Genomic DNA, 21,639 nt, shown 5'->3' with positions numbered 1-21,639 from the left:
ATAGCCTTAATGTTTTGAGGTATAGTTTCATAGTCTTAATGTTTTGAGGTATAGTTCCATAGCCTTAATGTTTTGAGGTATAGTTTCATAGCCTTAATGTTTTGAGGTATAGTTCCATAGCCTTAATGTTTTGAGGTATAGTTCCATAGTCTTAATGTTTTGAGGTATAGTTTCATAGCCTTAATGTTTTGAGGTATAGTTCCATAGTCTTAATGTTTTGAGGTTGTGTTAAAACACCTTAAGTCATTTCTTAATTTATGTCAATTTCCTACATTTTCATAGTAAAATTAAAAGAAGAGTGGTTTAAAATAAACATATGTATTTGAATCAACTCAATGAAAATGAAGTATTTAAAGTATTTCTTAGTTATATCATATGATTAGAGAGAAACTTACCTGTGGCTTAAGTCAGGAAATGACAACCATATTGGCCTTAATGTAATAAGTGCTTTAAATTTGCATATTTGTGAATAGTCTAGCAGCCTTTCATGATGAGCTATTACCTTGTCCTTGATGTTTCTATTCGAGGATGTGTTTCTAATTACAAAAAACATTTGTTAATTAAATTTGTCCTGTTATTTTCGGGTTGTAATGGTGGATTTTTATTGAGAATTATTTCATGGCAAATTCTATATCTCTCTTGGGATGAGACTGTTTGTTGAAAATTGTCATGTGCTAGAGAGAAGAGAGCTTGGCAAATTCAAAGAAAACACAATGTAGAAACCTATAAAAACACTGCCATCCTATAAAGATTATTTAAAGTAAACAGGATTATCTGGGAAGAAAAGCAGGATAAACATCTAGAGAAAAACAGAACTTAGGCAACGTTTAAAAAAAGAGAGTTTATTTTGTGTTTCCTATCCAACATTGTAAGGGGTACATAGGCAGGATCTAAGGAGTTTTTTCTTCCAAATCCTTAGTTCTATAATGAAAAAAATCAAAAAATCACTGGAACCGTTAAAAAATATTAGGGTTACTCATATTTTTGTGAGTCAGTTGTGATATGCTATACAAACTATTTATCAATTGTGCCTTTGAGTAAGTCAATTTACTTCCTCGAAAGTGCTTACACAAAGCAGTTGGTTAACTCCCCTTCTTTCCGGTTCTCTGTTCGATGTAACATCTGGGCTAGCAGACTTTTAAAAGAGGCACTATTTTTATTGGTAAACAAATTTTTAATGGGTTCTACCAGGTTCATTTCACCATATTCTATCTCACATGCCGTAAAGATTTTATTCTGTCTTAATTGCATGATGTGCACTGATGACATCAAAGAAGTAGACAGCCAAATTCCAGTTAGTATCTTTAAAGGGACAAGACACCAGATTGTTCCAAAATAACCTAATACAGTATTTCCTCAAAACAAGCCTTGTTTAGCAATACACATTATTTTACATTTTTTATCGCTGTCTCAGCTGAGTTAACACATTTAAAAATGGAGCATACAGTAATTTAAATCTCAGGTTCCCCAGTTTATAGTGTGTATATTTAGCATCTGAAGGTCTCATAATTAATTCAGATACAAATACCTACCCTATTTTTAAATTTACTGGGATTAACATGGTTGTCAATGCATTGGAAAAATATGCTGAAACTGCGAAAGATGCCTATGTCATAAGCATGTTTTACATCAGTAAGTAAGATTCAATGCGTAGTACACAACGATATCAATTTCATGTACGTTTTTGACAATTTTCTTTTTTCTTACAATCTGGTGTCTAGTCCCTTTATTTTCAAAATGAACCAATCAAAGTGCACGTATACCTACATGTAAATACATCATACATTTAATACAGTACAAATTTTACCAATGCCGATGGCTTGTGGCACAAAAAAACAAAATTTTCTAACACCTAGAAATTGAAAAAAAAGTTTTGTACTAGATAGATTGGTTTAATTCATGCTGGCAAAAGTTGTTTTTAGAACCCTGGGAATACACTAATGTTAACAAATTGGTCTATCAGTTGAGGCCTAGTGTCTTTGATAGGGACACAGAGGAATTGTTGTGAAGTCTGAGATAGTTAATTTGTGCAATCAGTTTGTTAAATGTTATTTGTTTATTTGCAATAGAAAGTTCATAACTTCTTGTTGATTCAAATAATTCTTTGCTTATTTTGGTCTTTTTTATCAGAAGACATTACTGCTACCTGTGCTAATATTTGTTAGAAAGTTTAGGCAGTTTTTATTTCAAATAAATTTCAAGATATACCAGATTTTTATATTTTGATCGAAGATTGTTTTTGAACTTTATTGATTGTGAAAGAAAGAATAGCCTTTAGAATCTAAGTTGAGTCTGTTTCCTGGGAAAAAATCAATTATGCCATGAAGATTGACAATGGTGGGTCTTGAACCCCAGATCTGTGTGAGACACGCACCTATAAAATCTACACTGCTCACATGCTGTAGGGACTGTTGTACCCCAGATCTGTGAGGTGAGAGACAGACACCTATATCACTACACTGCTCACACACTGGTGGGTCATGTTACCCAGATCTGTGAGGTGAGAGACAGACACCTATACCACTGGTGGGTCATGTTACCCAGATCTGTGAGGTGAGAGACAGACACCTATACCACTGGTGGGTCATGTACCCCAGATCTGTGAGGTGAGAGACAGACACCTATACCACTTCACTGCTCACACACTGGTGGGTCATGTTACCCAGATCTGTGAGGTGAGGGACAGCACCTATACCACTACACTGCTCACACACTGGTGGGTAATGTTACCCAGATCTGTGAGGTGAGAGACAGACACCCATATCACTACACTGCTCACACACTGGTGGGTCATGTAACCCAGATCTGTGAGGTGAGAGACAGACATCTATACCACTGATGGGTCATGTTACCCAGATCTGTGAGGTGAGGGACAGCACCTATACCACTACACTGCTCACACACTGGTGGGTCATGTACCCCAGATCTGTGAGGTGAGAGACAGACACCCATATCACTACACTGCTCACACACTGGTGGGTCATGTTACCCCAGATCTGTGAGGTGAGGGACAGCACCTATACCACTACCCAGCTCACACACTGGTGGGTCATGTTACCCGGATCTGTGAGGTGAGAGACAGCACCTATACCACTTCACTGCTCACACACTGGTGGGTCATGTTACCCAGATCTGTGAGGTGAGAGACAGACACCTATACCACTACACTGCTGGCTCACTGGTGGGTCATGTTACCCAGATCTGTGAGGTGAGAGACAGCACCTATACCACTACACTGCTCACACACTGGTGGGTCATGTTACCCAGATCTGTGAGGTGAGAGACAGACACCTATACCACTACACTGCTCACACACTGGTGGGTCATGTTACCCAGATCTGTGAGGTGAGAGACAGACACCTATACCACTACACTGCTCACACACTGGTGGGTCATGTTACCCAGATCTGTGAGGTGAGAGACAGACACCTATACCACTGGTGGGTCATGTACCCCAGATCTGTGAGGTGAGAGACAGACACCTATACCACTGGTGGGTCATGTACCCCAGATCTGTGAGGTGAGAGACAGACACCTATACCACTACACTGCTCACACACTGGTGGGTCATGTTACCCAGATCTGTGAGGTGAGAGACAGACACCTATACCACTACATTGCTCACACACTGGTGGGTAATGTTACCCAGATCTGTGAGGTGAGAGACAGCACCTATACCACTACACTGTTCACACGCTGTAGTGTGTTGTACCCCAGATCTGTTAGGTGAGAGACAGACACCTAGACAGCTACGTTCTCACCCTTACAATTCAGAAGTTCCCTTCCAAAGAAATGAGTAATAAGGATAAAAAAAGCATCTGTGAGAATATTATAGGCAAAGAATTATTGATGCACATTGCTGCTTGGGGACCAAAGCAGAGACGGAAATACTGCAGTTGGTCTCCATGTTTTATGAACGTGATTGCATTTGGGTCTCCTACTGACGTATTCTCAACTTTTCTGTACTTAATAGATGATTTTGATGAATTAGTGATATTCTTTATACATTAAGGTAGACATAACTTCTGATGTGAATGCTTGATTTATGTCTGTAGTTTGTTATAAGGAAATTACATTCTACTGCAGCATTCAGCATAAAAAACTAAACTAAGAACATAAAATACAGATTATTCCTTTTTTGAAAAATGATATTGTGTATGTTATCTGGGGTGAATTAAACTGATTTTACAAAGGGTTCAATGTTTTGCGCAGTGATAAATGAAATCGTTGCTTACTATCCGCTGTATTTAATTCTGGGTCTGGGTGGATGTGGTTGGCTTGATTGTCGCCAAGATGGACAAATAGGTTTCCTCTTCCCAACACAAGACCTGGGGCCGTGATTACGAACAGTCTGAAGTCCAATCTAGACTCAGACTCAGAAAAGCATTTTGATAATGGAAGAAAAATCATATTTCTTTCATTTCTTTTACAAAAAAATAGGTAAATATTAGTGAAATATTCAAATATCAATATGTTTCAGCAAATTTTACTATCAATGCTCTGATAAAAGGAAAATTACAATGAAATTAAGTTTTGCAATAATGAGTCTTGAGTCTGAACTCAGACTTGAGACTGTTCGTAATCACTGCCCCTGACACTCTTGCAAACCATTGTGGCAATGAAAGTCATGGTTAATATATTATGTTGTATGAGCTTGTTTTACAATTGTCTTTAAACGAATAAGAAATGAAACTATTGTATTACCATGGTTCAAACCAGTGTGAAATGACAATTATAGCATGATATTATTTCTTTGTAAAGAAGCAAGCATTTATAAAATGGAAACCATGCCATGCATTTATCACTGTTTTATCACAATGTTCAATTCATATATCTGTTTATAAGTTGTTTGAAAATTTAATGACAGTTTTATCAAAAATAGTTGCATTTTTTTTTAGAAGAATTTATGTTCACACTTAAGAAAGGCCTTGAATTTATTTATCTATCTATCTTGTGTCTATCAATTTTTTTTAAAGTACAATGGTTCATTTAGTTCAAACTTTTGGGGTGAAAAATAAAGAAAAGAAGCAGATAATAGTTTAGAATAATAACTAAAACATTATTATGACTATAGAATTAACAGGCTCCAGATGTCTTGTGTCGATTAAGTGTTTTATCCAAACTATTTTATCTGAGCAATTAACTAGAAAATATACAATGTACCAGGTAACATGATTGGTTTATAGGTTTAAGAGATTGAACGCAGTTCTGGAGAATGTTTTTTGTTGAAATCATGAAGTTGTTTATACAGAATGCTTACATTTGTCATTGAGTAATCTGGGAAACCACCAAACAGATAGATTACAAAAATATTGGATATCATTGTTAATGAGTATTCTGTGTTAATCACATTTTGTTTGAAAGAGCGGTAAAGATAGTTGTTATTTTGATTTGAAAGATCCCATACATGCAACAGTTTTTAGCAATTTCCTGTTGTAATCATTAGAACAATATCAAACAGATATATATATATATGTGTTGTAGTACATATTACATATGACCTTAAATTCTTGATCAATTTAAAAGTTCTTCATAACATGATCAAGCAAAGCACGCTATATTTGTTTTGGTATAAATTGCGGAATTTACTTTGTTTAAGTTTTGAGTGTTTAAAAGAACTTATAATATATTTAGGAAGAAATTTGAGCTTGTCTGAGTGATAACTTAACAATTCTTGGACATATGGTCATCAACTTTGACATGAAGGTTGGGCCTGACTAGTAGATGACCCCTATTGATTTTAGGGGTCATTGGGTCCAAGGTCAAGGTCACAGTGACCTTTAATGGTAAAAGGTTGTCAAAAGCTTGTTCGAGTGATAACTCAACATTGCCAAAACCTATGGTCTTCAAACTTGACATGGAGGCTGGGACTGACCAGTAGTTGACCCCTATTGATTCTAGGAACCATCAGGTCAAAGGTCAAGGTCTCAGTGACCTTGACTGTGAAAAGGTTGTTTGAGTGATAACTCTACAATGCGTGCACACATGGCCCTCAAATTTGATTTGGGGGTTTGGCCTGACCAGTAGATGACCTCTTTTGATTTTAGGCATCATCAGATCAAAGGTCAAGGTCACAGTAACCTTTGAATGCAAAAAGCTTGTCTGTGTGATAACTCAACAAAGCTTGCACCCATTGCCCTTAAACTTGACATTCAAACTCACATTCATCATTAAAATTTTCTTCATATCACCTTATTCCCTGCTGCTAAAAGGATACATTTTTATCTGCAAATACCAGTCATCATCAGAAAATGATTAAAAAATGTATCTACTATCCTCACACTTTGAATGGTCATATTCTTAAAACTGTCTCAAGGGCATCCAATGTCAATGACAAATCAGCTGTCATTTCAGTCCATGCATATTTCATTCAATTGTCCAAATAATCCTAACAATATGGTGCTTAGAGGGGGCATTATGTTTGGCAAACATCTTTTGTATTGTATTATATTTTATAGGTTTTACTATATGCTGGTTATTATACTATATTCGATTGGTTTTACTTTATGCTGGTAATTATATCTAAATTTTAATGGTTTTAGTATATGCTGGTAATTATATTATATTTTATAGGTTTTACTTAATATGCTGGTTAAATAAGCAATCTTAGAATCCGGAGAAGTGATGTGTTTATCACCTTCTACAAATGATATTTCACAGACTTCATAAAAAATTAGCAATAATTTGTCTTTGAAATAATTGTAGGTACATCTATTTTTGTGTCGCCTGAAAAGACGACATATAGGGGTTACTTTTGTCGGCGGCGGCGGCGTCCGCGTCTCATTTTCGCTTGTCCGGGGTATATCTCCTAAACTATTAGTGGTATCAACTTGAAACTTCATATGTAGATAGATCTAATTGAGGGCAAGTGCAGTTCACAAGAACTGTTACTCTTGCTTCCATATTTTTAGAGTTATTGCCCTTTGTTATTTTTCATGCTTAAAGTTTTGTCCGGGGCATATCTTGTAGAATATAAGAGTTATCAACTTGAAACTTCATATGTAGATAAATCTCATGGAGGGCAAGTGCAGTGCACAATAACACTAACTCTTGCTTTCTTAGTTTTAGAATTATTGCCCTTTGTTAATTTTCATGCTTAAAGTTTTGTCCGGGGCATATCTTGAAGAATATAAGAGGTATCAACTTGAAACTTCATAGCTAGATAGATCTCATTGAGGGCAAGTGCAGTGCACAATAACAGTAACTCTTGCTTTCTTAGTTTTAAAGTTATTGCCCTTTGTTAATTTTCATGCTTAAAGTTTTGTCCGGGGCATATCTTGAAGAATATAAGAGGTATCAACTTGAAACTTCATAGCTAGATATATCTCATATAGAGCAAGTGCAGTGCACAATAACAGTAACTCTTGCTTTCTTAGTTTTAAAGTGATTGCCCTTTGTTAATTTTCATGCTTAAAGTTTTGTTTGGGGCATACCTTGAAGAATATAAGAGGTATCAACTTGAAACTTCATAGCTAGATAGATCTCATTGAGGGCAAGTGCAGTGCACAAGAACCGTTACTCTTGCTGCCATATTTTTAGAGTTATTGCCCTTTTTTAATTTTCTTGCTTAGGTTTTGTCCGTGGCATATCTCGTAAACTATAGGAGGTTTCAACCTGAAACTTATTCCGTAGGTATATCTGATTGAGGGTTCAAATGCCACCTACACTTGAAAGTTAAATGGCAACATCATTGTCTATAAATGAATAAAATGCCAATCTAACAGCTATAATGTCGACAGTAAATAATTCGTCAGGCAACACATCCGACTCGCGGAGTTCTAGTTTCTATTATTTTGCTGTCAAAGTTACATTCTTAACAAAATTGCTTCATTTAGGCTTAATATCAGGCAATTATTAGTCCTATTACCATTATGAGTTAAGTCAGTAATTGTTGTTTCAGGTTATAAAGAAGTCTTGTCCTTGATGGATGGCAGTTTTACTCTTCCAGGCAACTTATATTAGTTAACTTTTTTAATGAGATTTGTAAGGAAATCAGTAACCTGGTGTTTTCCTCAGGTTGTTAGATTGGGGTATGTTGTTGGGTGGGGGGTATGTTGTTGGGTAGGGGTATGTTGCTGGGTGGGGATATGATATTGGGTGGGGGGTATGTTGTTGGGTGGGGGTATGTTGCTGGGTGGGGATATGATGTTGGGTGGGGGGTATGTTGTTGGGTAGGGGTATGTTGCTGGGTGGGGATATGATGTTGGGTGGGGGGTATGTTGTTGGGTAGGGGTATGTTGCTGGGTGGGGATATGATGTTGGGTGGGGGGTATGTTGTTGGGTGGGGGTATGTTGTTGGGTAGGGGTATGTTGCTGGGTGGGGATATGATGTTGGGTGGGGGGTATGTTGTTGGGTAGGGGTATGTTGCTGGGTGGGGATATGATGTTGGGTGGGGGGTATGTTGTTGGGTGGGGGGTATGTTGTTGGGTGGGGGGTATGTTGTTGGGTAGGGGTATGTTGCTGGGTGGGGATATGATGTTGGGTTGGGGGTATGTTGTTGGGTGGGGGGTATGTTGTTGGGTAGGGGTATGTTGCTGGGTGGGGGGTATGTTGTTGCGTGGGGGGTATGTTGTTGGGTGGGAGTATGTTGTTTGGTAGGGGTATGTTGTTGGGTGGGAGTTTGTTGTTGGGTAGGGGTATGTTGCTGGGTGGGAGTATGTTGTTGGGTGGGGGTATGTTGTTGGTTGGGGTTGGGGTTATGTTGTTGGGTGGGGTTTGTTGTTGGTTGGTGGTCAGTCAGTCGATTTGTGGGGTTATGTTGTTGGGCAGGGGTATGTGGTTGGGTAGGGGTTTGTCGTTGGGGGTGGGGGGGTATGTCCTTGGGTGGGGGTATGTCATTTGGTGGGGTTATGTAGTTAGGCAGGGGGTAGGTTGTTGGACAGATGGGCATCAACAATTGGTTTCTAGGATACTAAGTTAACTCGGCATAAAAAATATTTTGCTTGTCCACACTGTTACTTGGACTTTCATTGCGGATTTAAAAAAAAACTTGGCACAAATGTTCACACATGAGAAACTAGGTCGTCGTTCTTATGATCCATGTCAGTAGTTCAAATGTTTAGGTCAGACTCAACATTCTTTATATTCTGGCTCGTCTCACCAGGGTTACAAATGATCCATCTTTTTTGAGATTTTAAAATTTCTGACATAAATGTTCACCATGAGAAGCTGGCATGCAAGATCTATTACATTCATTTGATCTAAGATCAATATCATACTTAAAGGTCATTGATCAAAACTCCTTGGTTTTTTTTGCTAGGCTTTAACTTAACCATGCATCTGAGGACGTTAAAACAACTTGGTACAAATGTTCACCTTGAGAAGCTGGGGTGCCATGTGCAAGACCTATGTCAGTATATCAAAGGTCATGATCCCAGTAAAAGGTCATTGGACAAAATTCTTTGTATTTTAGCTTGATGGAGTTGTAACTGGTATATTTTTCTTAGGGGGTTCACTGTGTGAAATTGGCATGATGAGCATTGATATAATTTGCTTTTGGTGCTTTTATTTTAAGATAATAATCAATTTCCCTATTACTTCACTTTTTTAATTTTATTTTCTCAGTATTCTGTTTCTTCTTAGTGTAAATCGATGTGATTTATCATGTATCATCTTTACAACCGTCATCATTCTGTCATAGCCATCAAAAACATGTTACATATTTTTCTGAAGGTATTGAAATATTTCATCTCAATGAAACAAAGCATGGAATTTCTTAGATTGCTAGTGGTGTAGGTAGAACATAGATCATTCAAGGTGCCAACAATTTGTCAGAACCCCTGGCTTTGATCACCAAACTTATTGACAGGTGGTTTTGGACGGATCATTGGTCGTAAATAATACAGATTTTTTTCAGTGATGAAACTCCTGGATCTCCTTTAACTTACTTATATCAGTGATTGATGGTTTTGTTTTATAATGTTATAGCAGATTTTGAAATACTTTTCTTTAATTGACTGTATAAAAAGCATCTTCAATATTTGTCCATTAAGACATGCTCTGTACCTGTCATTTCTTATATGCCGTCATATGAACTTAAAGAAGGGACAATATATTATGATTCACCTTCAGGTACTGGGCAGCATCCACTAAGTTGTTACTCAAAAAGCTTTTGTCTGATCATCTGATTTTTTAGGCAGAATATTTCGGCCGTGTTCAATAACTAGCCTGATCTCGCCACAGTCACTTCAGTTATGGCCCTTGAATTAATTAAATTACACAAAATTTGTAATATCCACGCTTTGTCTGACGCTATGATTGAACTCCTATAATAGCTTTTGTCCGAACTTGGAGAATATGTAATGGCATAATATCTTGGCCAAGTTTGATAACCAGTCAGCATACTCATGTCTCCACAGTCACTTCAGTTATGGCCCTTGAATTACTTAAATTATACAAACTTTGTCATGTCCACACTATGATCAAACTCCTATGATAGCTTTTGTCCAATCATCACCAAACTTGGCGAATGATTGTGTATTGGCAGAATATCTTGGCCAAGTTTGGTAACCAGCCATGTTGCCGAGTCATTTCAGTTATGCATTGAATTACCAAAATTAGAGAACAACATTCATAATTATGACTTGGGCATATGTTTTTACAGTTTGCCACACTTGAATTTTTTTGTCAATATCGTCAAAATTATTGGTGGTGTAACCTAAGATGTTGATAAGCACACTAGGAAACAGGTTTATAATAATGGTGTTAACCGGTGCACTGTCAACAAAATGGCAAACAATACTGCAAAATAAGCTAAATTTGTTGATGTCGGAACGAGTATTATTAAGGTCCTAGAATCTGTGAAATTGCCACAGAAATGACCTCTGCACAACTATGTTGTCATGCTGATCTTTATGGCAAAGTATGGCTTATTACAATTAAAGGAGGTTTCTTTTACGTATCCTTGGTAGTGTCCAGGTTGGCCAGTTTTAATAAAGGACTTCAGTCATAACTTCAATAATCTTTAATCTGTATGAACATCACAAATGGCAACACATTGATTGATTTTATTTTCTGAACTTTGTGTTTTTAAAACTGGGTTAAGTTCAATTTACACAAATATATAGCGAAATAATGAATATAAAGATATATAATTTCAAATTGTGACTAAATTAGACTAAGATTTTTTTTAAAAGGCACCCAGCGTAGGACTTTTTTTTTTTCAAAGTTGTCCGTTGGACTACACACTTAATACATCGGAGTCAGGTGCATGTGTGAAATTCCAATGTCAAAGAAAAAGGTTAAGCATTTTAAGCTAAAATTAGTTTCAAAATTGTAAAGAGTTTCAAGTTTTCAGATACTAACAAAAGTACAAAATGTAATTTTTTATCTTTTCCTTGAGCTTTGCAAGAGTTTGACAGACTCCCAAACTCTAAAGTCTACGAGTCTGTGCTAAAAAAGTGAGTCTTTGACTTCAAGAGTCCAATTTGTGTCAAACCCTGTGTCAAACCCTTGATATGTCTCTAGACAATGATTGAAAATACAAGACACTAGTTTGTCTCGTTGAACAGGTTGACTTGGATAGTATGAAGACTTTAAGTACAACCTCAGTTTTAGGAAAAAGACAATTGATGTCAACAGAATTTATTAAGACGCGATTCATGACCAAACATCCACTATGGAACTACGAACTGTAAATTCCATGAAACACATCAAACCTGTTTCATGTTAGATGAAAAACAAATAGAACATCATTGCATGGAAAGACCGGACAGCATTTCCTAGCTAATCTGATGAAAGCATTAATGATTTAGCGGAAAATGATAGTATCTATGTTTGGATAATGTCATCGCGTTTGTTTTGTTGGGGGTGGTTACAATCAATACATACAAAAGGTGTCCTTTGATCAACGAGCAGACCGATTGTGCGGACACCTATTTTAGCTGCAATTAAAAAAGGAATAATTGATTGGAAAGAAATAATAAGCAGTAAATTGTTATACAAATTGAGTTTAAACGTTCCACTTTGGTATCTATTAGTAGAATAGACAAAAGGTCACAGCAATGAATTTGCCGAGAATATTCTCATACAAGAGGGTTTTATTGGACATTTCTATATTTGTGTACTGAAATGATGTCATAAACTTACTATTGTTTAACAATCTTATTTTGGGAGGTTTTATTGTTCCATCGGGAAGCTATGAATTTACTAGTTGTGACTGTTTCTGACGTCATTGTTAGACTTCCATTCATGTTATACTAATACTTGGAACATAAACAAATGATATTTGCAGGCACCCTTGATCACTTTGTAAGTAATTAGGCCAGTATGTTTCATTAAGCTGACTGCTGTATATGTCACATACACATAACTTAATTTGATGTTAGAAATCTTTCAGGGCAGATTTTGGTTAGTTTAAAGGGCATATTGTAGTCACCATACTGTTGGTCAATCAGATGGTCCCTTACACTTTATGGAGCAATGTTACTTACAAATATTTTTTTTACAGCCCGGACATGAAAAAACAGACAGACAGTGAGATTTCAAAAGGCCCTCCTATGTGCCCAAAGCCTCCTTCAGGGGCATAAAAAGAAATGAAAATAAAGCTAACTAAAAGATTTTAAAGATACTTTTTCATTTCAGAATGTTACATACTACTCATTTCGAGGCCGATTTTCGGAATCGTCGACGCTGGTGACGATACACAAGGGGAGTGTGGCCCCAAGGGGAAAACAGACCTGGCAAAGGGAACTACTGAGTATACCTACAGTGGCGCCCTCCCATCTTCGTGGCTGCAAGATAATAGATATACAGTACTACCTTGAGGTATGGACTGTCCCCACCATGTAGTTTGATTGGGCCACAATTATTAATTAATGTGTTTGATGTTATGTGACCGACTCACAAAAACACACGCAACCTATAAGTTTTTTACTGTCTCCCATGGTCATATTTTTACTTTAATGCATTTTCAGGTTAGATTCATTTGACTTAAATGATTTAAACCAAAAAAAGCATAGGATTTAGTTTCAGATAAAAAATAATTAAATTTATAAATGAGTCTTTTTTTTACATTTAATGGCTACGTAGCCACACATTCCCCAGTTAAATAGCGCTAAAATATCACTAACACTTTTTTATCTGTACCAAAATCATATGCCTTTTTATGTATTGATCATTAAAGTCAAATGAGTTAATCATGATAATGCATTAAAATTAAAACAAATAATACTTTGGCATCAGTTTATATTGCGTGCCTTTAAGAGGTAAGGAAGCATGATAAAATACCTATATACCCACTGCTAAACATGTGGGTAGGAAATTCCAAACTACTTATTGTTTTTGGTCTCTGAGTGAAGAAAAAGATTTATGCATTTATTTTGTTCCAGAATTAGTCTGTCCACTTAATTCACTGGTCAGTGGTCAGGTGTAAATGATGACTAACATTTAGACAAACAACCTGCAAATGAATGTAAAACAATACTCATCGATTTTTTTAGCAACTTCGTGGTAATTATTTCAGTGCAGTAATTAAAATGATGTTTAATTAAAAATAATATAATTGTAACCACTTGATGGTCTTGATTTACAAAGAAGTTTGATATATTTTGTGCTATATCCTGTGAAATAATAGCAAACATTTCCTTAAATGCTCCTACATGTACTTGAACTTTTCTGTTATTTTCCAGTTGAGTATAAAGCCGGCAGGTATAGCGCGGAAAGTAAAACTCCCATTAGACATTGTGATAGGAACAGTTCCTGTGTCAACAGTATCGTCACCCCGCACTTCCTACCATCCACTACCCTCCACCGTCTCCGATAATACCTGCCCGTACCCATTCTTCGAGGCAGTCTGTGACAAGGTACACTTACCATTTGCTAGATGTCTGCCTTAGTGAAGGCAATTTTTGTTATCTGATGTAAATCAATCTTTAGTTGGAAACTAATATTAGATGAAGTGGCAGTGGTGTTTGTCGGGGCGCAAGCCCACGACCTCTAGTGAGAGGCAGACACCTTCACCATCTGAATGCACACATTGTATTACGATCATATTCAGTCTTATATATTATGTAACCAAACATAATTGTAATATTTATTGCATAGGGAATCACACTGTCAGTTTGTTCTAATGTGTCATGCAGGGGGGTATTTCAAAATCTTGTCACTTTCTCAAAGGTCAAGGTTTCTCTTACAGGTTTATCTCTATGGACATACAGTATACATGCAGTTGGTTGTGTCTGAGCTGTGACTTTGTTATTCATGAACAGATTTTAAATTAATTGACACATATGTTTGATACATAAGGACAATAGGCTGTTTGTCAGACCCATGACCCACGAGTCATGTCTGGGCTGTTACAACTTTGTTTTGCAGGGAGTCTTTTTAAAATCAGTTGGCACATGTGTACAGTACATAAAGGAGACATGTTGGGTGCAATCTCCGCGTCCCAACCTCCTACTGCATCGCTAATGCACACTTGACATCAACCATCAAGGGGGCTGGCATATGCTTAAAAGTTTATGATTGCTCTTTCTTAATGTAGGCATATTAGTATTTGCATAATCCATTGAACTTGGTAGCCTTTCAGCATCTTTCTTTTTAATGAAGGTCACACTTTGTTTGGTACACATTGCATGTGGACATCATTTTGGGGGCATTAAACACTTATCAGTGACTTGTCTTGTGTATGTTATACAAGTCTTAATTTATTCTACATTAATTTTGTTTCATCTTTCTTATAAGGTGACCGAAACAGATGGTTAGTTGTGTCTTTAACAAAACATGATCCCCACAGCCCCACCATGGTCACATGACCATTGTGTGGGCTCTCATTGGTTAATACAATGTATTTATCTTGTGTCATTATGCCTTTAAGGTGTGTTTAACAGAGAAGGTATGCCTCAAACACAACATGATCCCCACAGCCCCACCATGGGAAGAGGATGACGACATACCTTGACACCGTAAGTATGGAATCATTAATTATTAATCAATTTTAATGTTTAAATATTTGTATGGCATAGAGTCTTTAATTTTGTCTGGAAACCAAAGTATTTGACCAAAGTTCAATGTTTCATGCTAATTTCCAATTATTTTTTAGCTCCACTGGCCGAAGGCCATGGAGCTTATGTCGCCACAGATTGTCCGTCGTGAGTGCGTGCGTGCGTGCGTGCGTGCGTAAACTTTTACTTTAAACGACATCTCCTCTGAAACTGATAAGCGGATTTTGACAAAACTTCACAGGAATGTTCCTTTGGTGGTCCTTTACCAAAATTGCTCAAATGGTTCCGGTCCATTGCACAATATGGCCGCCAGAGCTAAAAATAGCAAAATCTTTAAACGACATCTCCTCTGAAACGGTTCGGCAGATTTTGATGAAAGTTGACAGTAATGTTCCTTGGGTGGTCCTTTATTAAAATTGCTCAAATGGTTCTGGTCCATTGCACAATATGGCCGCCACAGCTAAAAATAGCAAAATCTTTAAACGACATCTCCTCTGAAACGGATAGGCAGATTTTGATGAAACTTGACAGAATTGTTCCTTGGGTGGTCCTTAACCAAAATTGCTCAAATGGTTCCCGTCCGCTGCACAACATGGCTGCCAGGGCAAAAAAATAGAAAAACCTTTAAAGAACATCTTCTCAGAAACCGATGATCAGATTTTGATGACCTTTTTTCGATAAAACTTGACAGAAATGTTTGTTTGGTGCTCCTTTACTCAAATTGCCCAAATCATTTCGGTCCACTGCACAACATGGCAGCCAGAGCTATTAAAGTAAAAAAAAATTTTAAATAACTTCTCCTCAAAAATTGATGATTGTATTTCTATGAAACTTGATGAAAATGTTCGTTAGGTGGTCTTTGCTTGAACCTTTTGGCCAGTGGAGCACAGGCACTGATGTGCCTCTTGTTTCCTTTGCTATGGATATAATTATTAAATAATGATAGCTTTAAAAAAGCCTTTTTATGGCTGATAAAAAAATGATATTGCCAAAGCCATGCCCTTTGAAATTGTTTAATTGTAGAGTTCATGTTAGAAATACATGTGTGTACCTCAAAGTCAACAAAAAATGTACATGTATATCTTGTTTGTTTGTTGTCTATTTCAGAGTGCAAAGTCACAACATATTCATAGAACAGAGTCATACCCAGGATGTTCAAGAGTGGCCAGTGATTTTTCGACTCCAGTGTTCTAAATATGAAGGTTGTCATGGTTTTCTGCTGGACAGGTCACATGACAACACCCTGTACTCTTATTGGTTGGTCTTGCATCACATGACCACATGTTGTGCTCTAATTGGTTGAATTTGAGTCACATGGACCTTAAGTTGCTCTGAATGGTTGGTTTTGAGTCACATGACAGCAGTGTGTATTTTCACTGGTTGGTTTGGAGTTGCATGACTTTACAGTGTGCTCCAAGTAGATAGTTGTACTGTCACATGAAGGGACACTTAGTTGAGAACTTTTGTGATAAAAGTTTTTGGTAGATAATGAATAACAAGTGATAGTGACACAATATTTCAAATGGCTTGTTTGAATATTAAAGACACAAAGAATAAAGGGGTTTTGAGTGAGACTGACGGTAACAAGATCTCTTTGTAAAACTACATGAACTTTCATTTTAGACCTGTTGAACTTTGCATACATGTAATACTTTATGTATTTTGTGTTGTCATTATGAGTTTGATGTATTGGTACATATATACATTTAATATAATGTACTGTTTGCTTTCTCTTATATAAAAATGTTTAAAAAAATACATTGTATAATTCATCACCATAGTGCAAGAACATAATAACTTCATAAAGAAATAAAAGCAGTTAATGAGTTCTTGAATTAAGGTGACAATTATTATGTTCATGCCTAAATTAGTTTTATCATACCTGCAGTAGTTTTATCATGCATATAGTAGATTTAACATGTAAACAGCTGTTCTATCATGCAAACAGTGGTTTTATCATTCATGCAGTCATACTATCATGCATACAGTTGTTCTATCATGCGTACTGTAGTTTTATCATTTTTACAGTAGTTCTTTCATGTAAACAGCTGTTCTATCATGCAAACAGTCGTTCCATCATGCATACAGTCATTTTATCATGCATACAGTAGTTATATCATGTAAACAGTAGTTTTATCATGCAAACAGTAGTAATATCATGCATACTGTAGTTATATCATGCATACAATAGTTCTATGATTTTAAGTAGGATTAGAATAGTTAATTTGTTAAATTGTTGTTGAAAATGAAGTCAAATGTCAGGGATGTGATTTGTCCGCGGATTCGCGGAATTCCGCGGATCTAATGGCCCCAGAGACCCCTCCCCCCACAAAAAAAAAATAAAAAAAATAAAAAATCTTTTTTTTTACCTGAAAAAAGCCATTTTTTCTTCTACAGCAGTGCGCTTTTGACCCAAAGAGCACCCCATAAACACATGAGTGAAAATGTTTCAGCCCTCCAGCTGCCAGGTCAATCACATCCCTTAATCTATTATTGTTAGTTTCTTTACTGAATGGCTATTTTAAATACAAGTGTGTTACCTTCAAAGACAAATGCATAATTTTTTCATCATATTGTTTGCAATTGGAATAAAATACTAAAGGGAGAAGCAACATCTTCAATAACCAAAATATGGTGTTGTCAATTTCTATCAAATGCGTGATCGTTAGTCCGTTTTTGATTTGCAGTGGAGAGATATTTCAATATATTAAACTACCTTTATTTAAACACTTTTTGGACAATTCCATATTTTGGTTGACTGCTGACTTTATTTTAACGGTTTCTTATCCCATAAGTATTTTAGTCCGCGCTCGGTAGAACAACGGTAGGGGCCTGTTTAAAAAAAAACTATTTTTGATTGAAACAAATTAAACAAGAATTAAAGATTAAAATATAGCAGAGCAAACAGAAAAGAATCTGTGATGTTACTTCAAACTAAAGATTTTGGAAGTTGGTACTAAAATTTGTTATTGATACAGGGTTTTGGAGGCTGGAATCTCAGACCAAAAATGACATGTTTTAAAAAAGCAAGATTGACTTTCAAATATATACAAATTAGGTACCATCTATGGTTTGGTATTTTGTTAGGTTGATATGTATTCAAGAAAGATTTCAAATTTGGAAAGTATTTTGAAATGGTCTTTGCCCCTCTTTAATCAATTGATATCTAGTTTTTTTGCATGACACAAATCTCCTGTTCCTACAAAAAGATTGAATTCCATACCAGGCATGTAATAATATTATTTTACTATTAAAAATTGTAAATAGTAATACTTTTCTTTTTTTTATATTTTTTTTTTATAACCTTAATAACACATTTTAATGGCCCTTAAAATAATTTCATCCTATTTTAATGCAATCTTCATTTATATTTTACATAACAATACACTTGATCAATCGGGTAATACTACCTCATTTTGTTGTGAATTTTGTTGTTTCTTTTTACATTTTTACACTGATATTATTTTGTTTATTTACAAATAATCATTTTGATAATCAATAATCATGAATCGGATATTGCATTATACGATGTTTAATGACAATAATGTAGCAATGGATAGTGTGTTTTATTTTTTTAATTTAATGTTACCATTGGCACTATTTTCTAGTGTATGGTTTGAAGCATTTGATAGAAAATGGTGTTTTTGCAATTGATAGTACCTGTGAATAAAGCCACCACATACAAGTTATGACAAACATTTTGCATGGTTTCCATTAGTCATCTATAAGAAGTAGTCCTTGTTATAATAATCTGACAACCTCAGACAAATCTTTTTTAGTCACATTTGTGTATTCAGATATTGAAATATTACACCCTGCATCAGTAACTTTCTCTGCTAGTTTTGTGTTGGAAACTATTAAGGTTTTGTTATTGCACTATGGTCATTGTGAAGTTTGTAGGGCATTAGATTGTGTTGTTTTTTCCCATATATTATGCACCAGTCAATTGTAACCACGGTTCCCTCAGGTCCAGGGAATAGGGGGGACTTTGACTTTCGGTCCAGCCAAGTCCGGGTATAATCTTTGTCCTGCGGGGACGACTGCTGGTAAAATTCTCCGCCAAATGTCCCCGCACCTCAGAGACCCAAAGTAATGCCTAATACCTGTTATTTTTGGCGCAAAGACAAAACCACCGCGTTCACCAGGAACTGCGTGGCCACCTGGAAGGTAAACACATGTCCCATTTGCAAAGCTATCCCAGGTATACCCCTGGACCTGGGGGACTGTGGTTACAATTAACAAGTACATTATCTTGTTATGGTTGGTTGTGAAGCTCTGTTGAAAATCTGTATGTAAGGGAAACAACTTGGTTGTTGGCTACATTGGATTTTCAATGGGTTACTTTTCTTTTAGCATTTGTCGGACAATTGTGGTTAAATATTTTTTAAAAACTATTGACAACACATTTCAGCTTATGCCGATTATCTGTTGGAGGTCTGAGTGTAGAGAAAGTTTGACATTGTTAAAATTAAACATATACTGTAGGTATATCGTTAGTGAACTAGTTAATTAAAACAATGTACATGTCTTTGTCTAGGGGCTGATTGTTCAGAACCATGTTAAAAGTTAAGAACATTATCAACATCGTTGTTAACTTTCAAATCTTCATTGTTCTGAAAGTTACTTGATATGAAGTCTTCAGACAAGGTTCAAGACATTATTTCAGCTGTATGTGTTTAATTTAAATATATGGTATGTCACAAAATAGTTACCTTTAAAAATTAACAACAATGCTGAAAAAAACATTGTTAACTTTAATAAAGTTCTGAACAATTGACCCTTTTGTCTTCTTTATAAGTAACTGTACTGTATACATGTTATGATTATTGTTTTACAAAGCAATGTATTGCATTTATTATGTATTACATATATGTGAAAATAAAATATATAAAGCTCTTGAATGTGTGTTTTTTTTAACAGTATTACATCAAATGATTTACATCAATCTTAAACTCAATCTACAAAAACTTAGTAAAAATGTTTGTCCCTAGATTCTTTTACATGTTAAATTACAGGTCAAGTCGGGTTTTAAGGAAATGTTTGAAAATCCACACAATAGTTAACACTACAATAGTTCCCACATTTTGTATCAAATCTTTATGGAACTTGGTCGTAATATTTGTTTTTATGAAATCTAGGTCAAGTTTGGTTATGTAGAAAGTAATGTTTTAATTTGTTAACATTACTGTAGTGCGCACATTTTGTATCAAATCTTCATGAAACTTCGTCGGTTAGTTTCTATGAAATCTAGGTAAAGTTAGATTATTAGTCAAGACTGGTTTTACTTTGTTAACACTACTGTAATGCGCACATTTTGTATCCAATCTTTATGAAACTTGGTCGGAAAATTTGTTTATATGAGATCTAGGTCAAGTTGATTATGTGTCCAGTCTGGTTTTGAATAAATATTTGGGAGAAAAACCACAATTATAGTTAACACTACAGCTGTGCCCACATTTTGTATCCAATCTTAATTTAACTTAGCCTGAATGCTTGTTTCTATTAAATCTAGGTTATGTTGATTATCGGTCAGGTCTGGTTAAAAAATAGGTCATTAGGTTAAATATTAGTTACAAATATAGTTAACACTTTAGACATCACTGCCATTTTATTCCCAACCTTTAGAATACCTTGCCTTATGCAAATCTGCAGTGCCAATATGGGTTTTGTTAGATATGAAACGAGAGTCCCTTTATATGCCCCTTCGGCCAAATCTCATAAAACTTGGTCAGTTTGCTTGACGTCTTGCTTTTTTTTAAATAAAGTTCTTCTAAAGGCCAACATTGATCATTGTCAGCGTTTTAGCTTGCCTGTGCTCAGGATGTTTTTTAACATCCTTGAATTTAGATGAATGTCATTCACAATCAAATCGGTCCAAAATCAGTGAATTTTGGTCAAAATGATTTCTCTTTGAAATCTAGGTTAAGTTTGATACCGGGATTTTAATAGGTCGAAACTAGGTCACAAGGTTAAGTCTGAGAAAAGCATTATTTACTATCCAAAGTCACAATTTTGGACCAATATTATAATAATTGATATTTTTTTAGAGTTTTCGTCTCAATTAGTTTTAGATGTCCGGTAATGCTTATTGAACATTTGACATATCGACCTACATTTCACCCTAAACATTCATGTGAACGAGGAAAGTAAAACACTTTTTACCAAAACTGATAAAGAAGGAGAACATATGGCCTCTGGATTTAAAAAATGGTTTATTCAACGTTGAGACTAACTTTTTTGACCAGACATGACCATAATATAAAACTGACCTTGTATTCTTAGCGACAATCATTCTAACCAAATTTCATAAATATTTTGTTCAAAGTATTGCAATCGAGTGTTTACATCTATATAAAAAGTGACTAAGTTTCATATTGAGTAGGAAGTGTGTCTGCTAGAATGTTAACAAGAAAGAAAATAGTCACCATGGCCCTTCAAATATTTGAATTGATTACGTTGTTTTTGTACGGTACATGCACAAGTATCTAAACTTTCCTATATTTAATAAAAACAAAAACTATGACAAAGTATTACTGAAAGTGTGGCCTCCACAGTGTGAACATGATTTTACGTTGATTTGACAAAGAGGCCTACTTTTTGACCACATCAAACATAAAATGGATGTAATGGAGGCATTGTGGCCACTATAATGTTTCCTAGTTTGTCTTTGATTTGACATTTTCTTAGAGTCCGCTT

At 35.7% G+C, this 21,639-nt stretch overlaps 1 protein-coding gene across 4 annotated transcripts in view; it reads left to right on the top strand.

Moving 5' to 3' along the window:
- The window catches only part of LOC128239287 (arrestin domain-containing protein 4-like), an 80,256-nt gene extending 60,418 nt beyond the window's left edge, over window positions 1-19,838 (top strand). For all 4 annotated transcript variants that reach the window (XM_052955868.1, XM_052955869.1, XM_052955870.1 and 1 more), the window contains 4 exons: window positions 12,584-12,766; window positions 13,630-13,803; window positions 14,817-14,904; window positions 16,051-19,838. In XM_052955868.1, coding sequence (XP_052811828.1) covers window positions 12,584-12,766; window positions 13,630-13,803; window positions 14,817-14,900 — 441 coding nt within the window. In that variant the 3' untranslated portion in view covers window positions 14,901-14,904; window positions 16,051-19,838. The remainder of the gene's footprint in view (window positions 1-12,583; window positions 12,767-13,629; window positions 13,804-14,816; window positions 14,905-16,050) is intronic.
- The last annotated feature ends 1,801 nt before the right edge of the window (window positions 19,839-21,639 follow it).

This window comes from Mya arenaria, chromosome 6 (assembly GCF_026914265.1).
Source record: "Mya arenaria isolate MELC-2E11 chromosome 6, ASM2691426v1".
Lineage (NCBI taxonomy): Eukaryota > Metazoa > Mollusca > Bivalvia > Myida > Myidae > Mya > Mya arenaria.
Note: the sequence above shows the minus strand (reverse complement) of the source record. Positions and strands in the feature narration are given on the sequence as shown.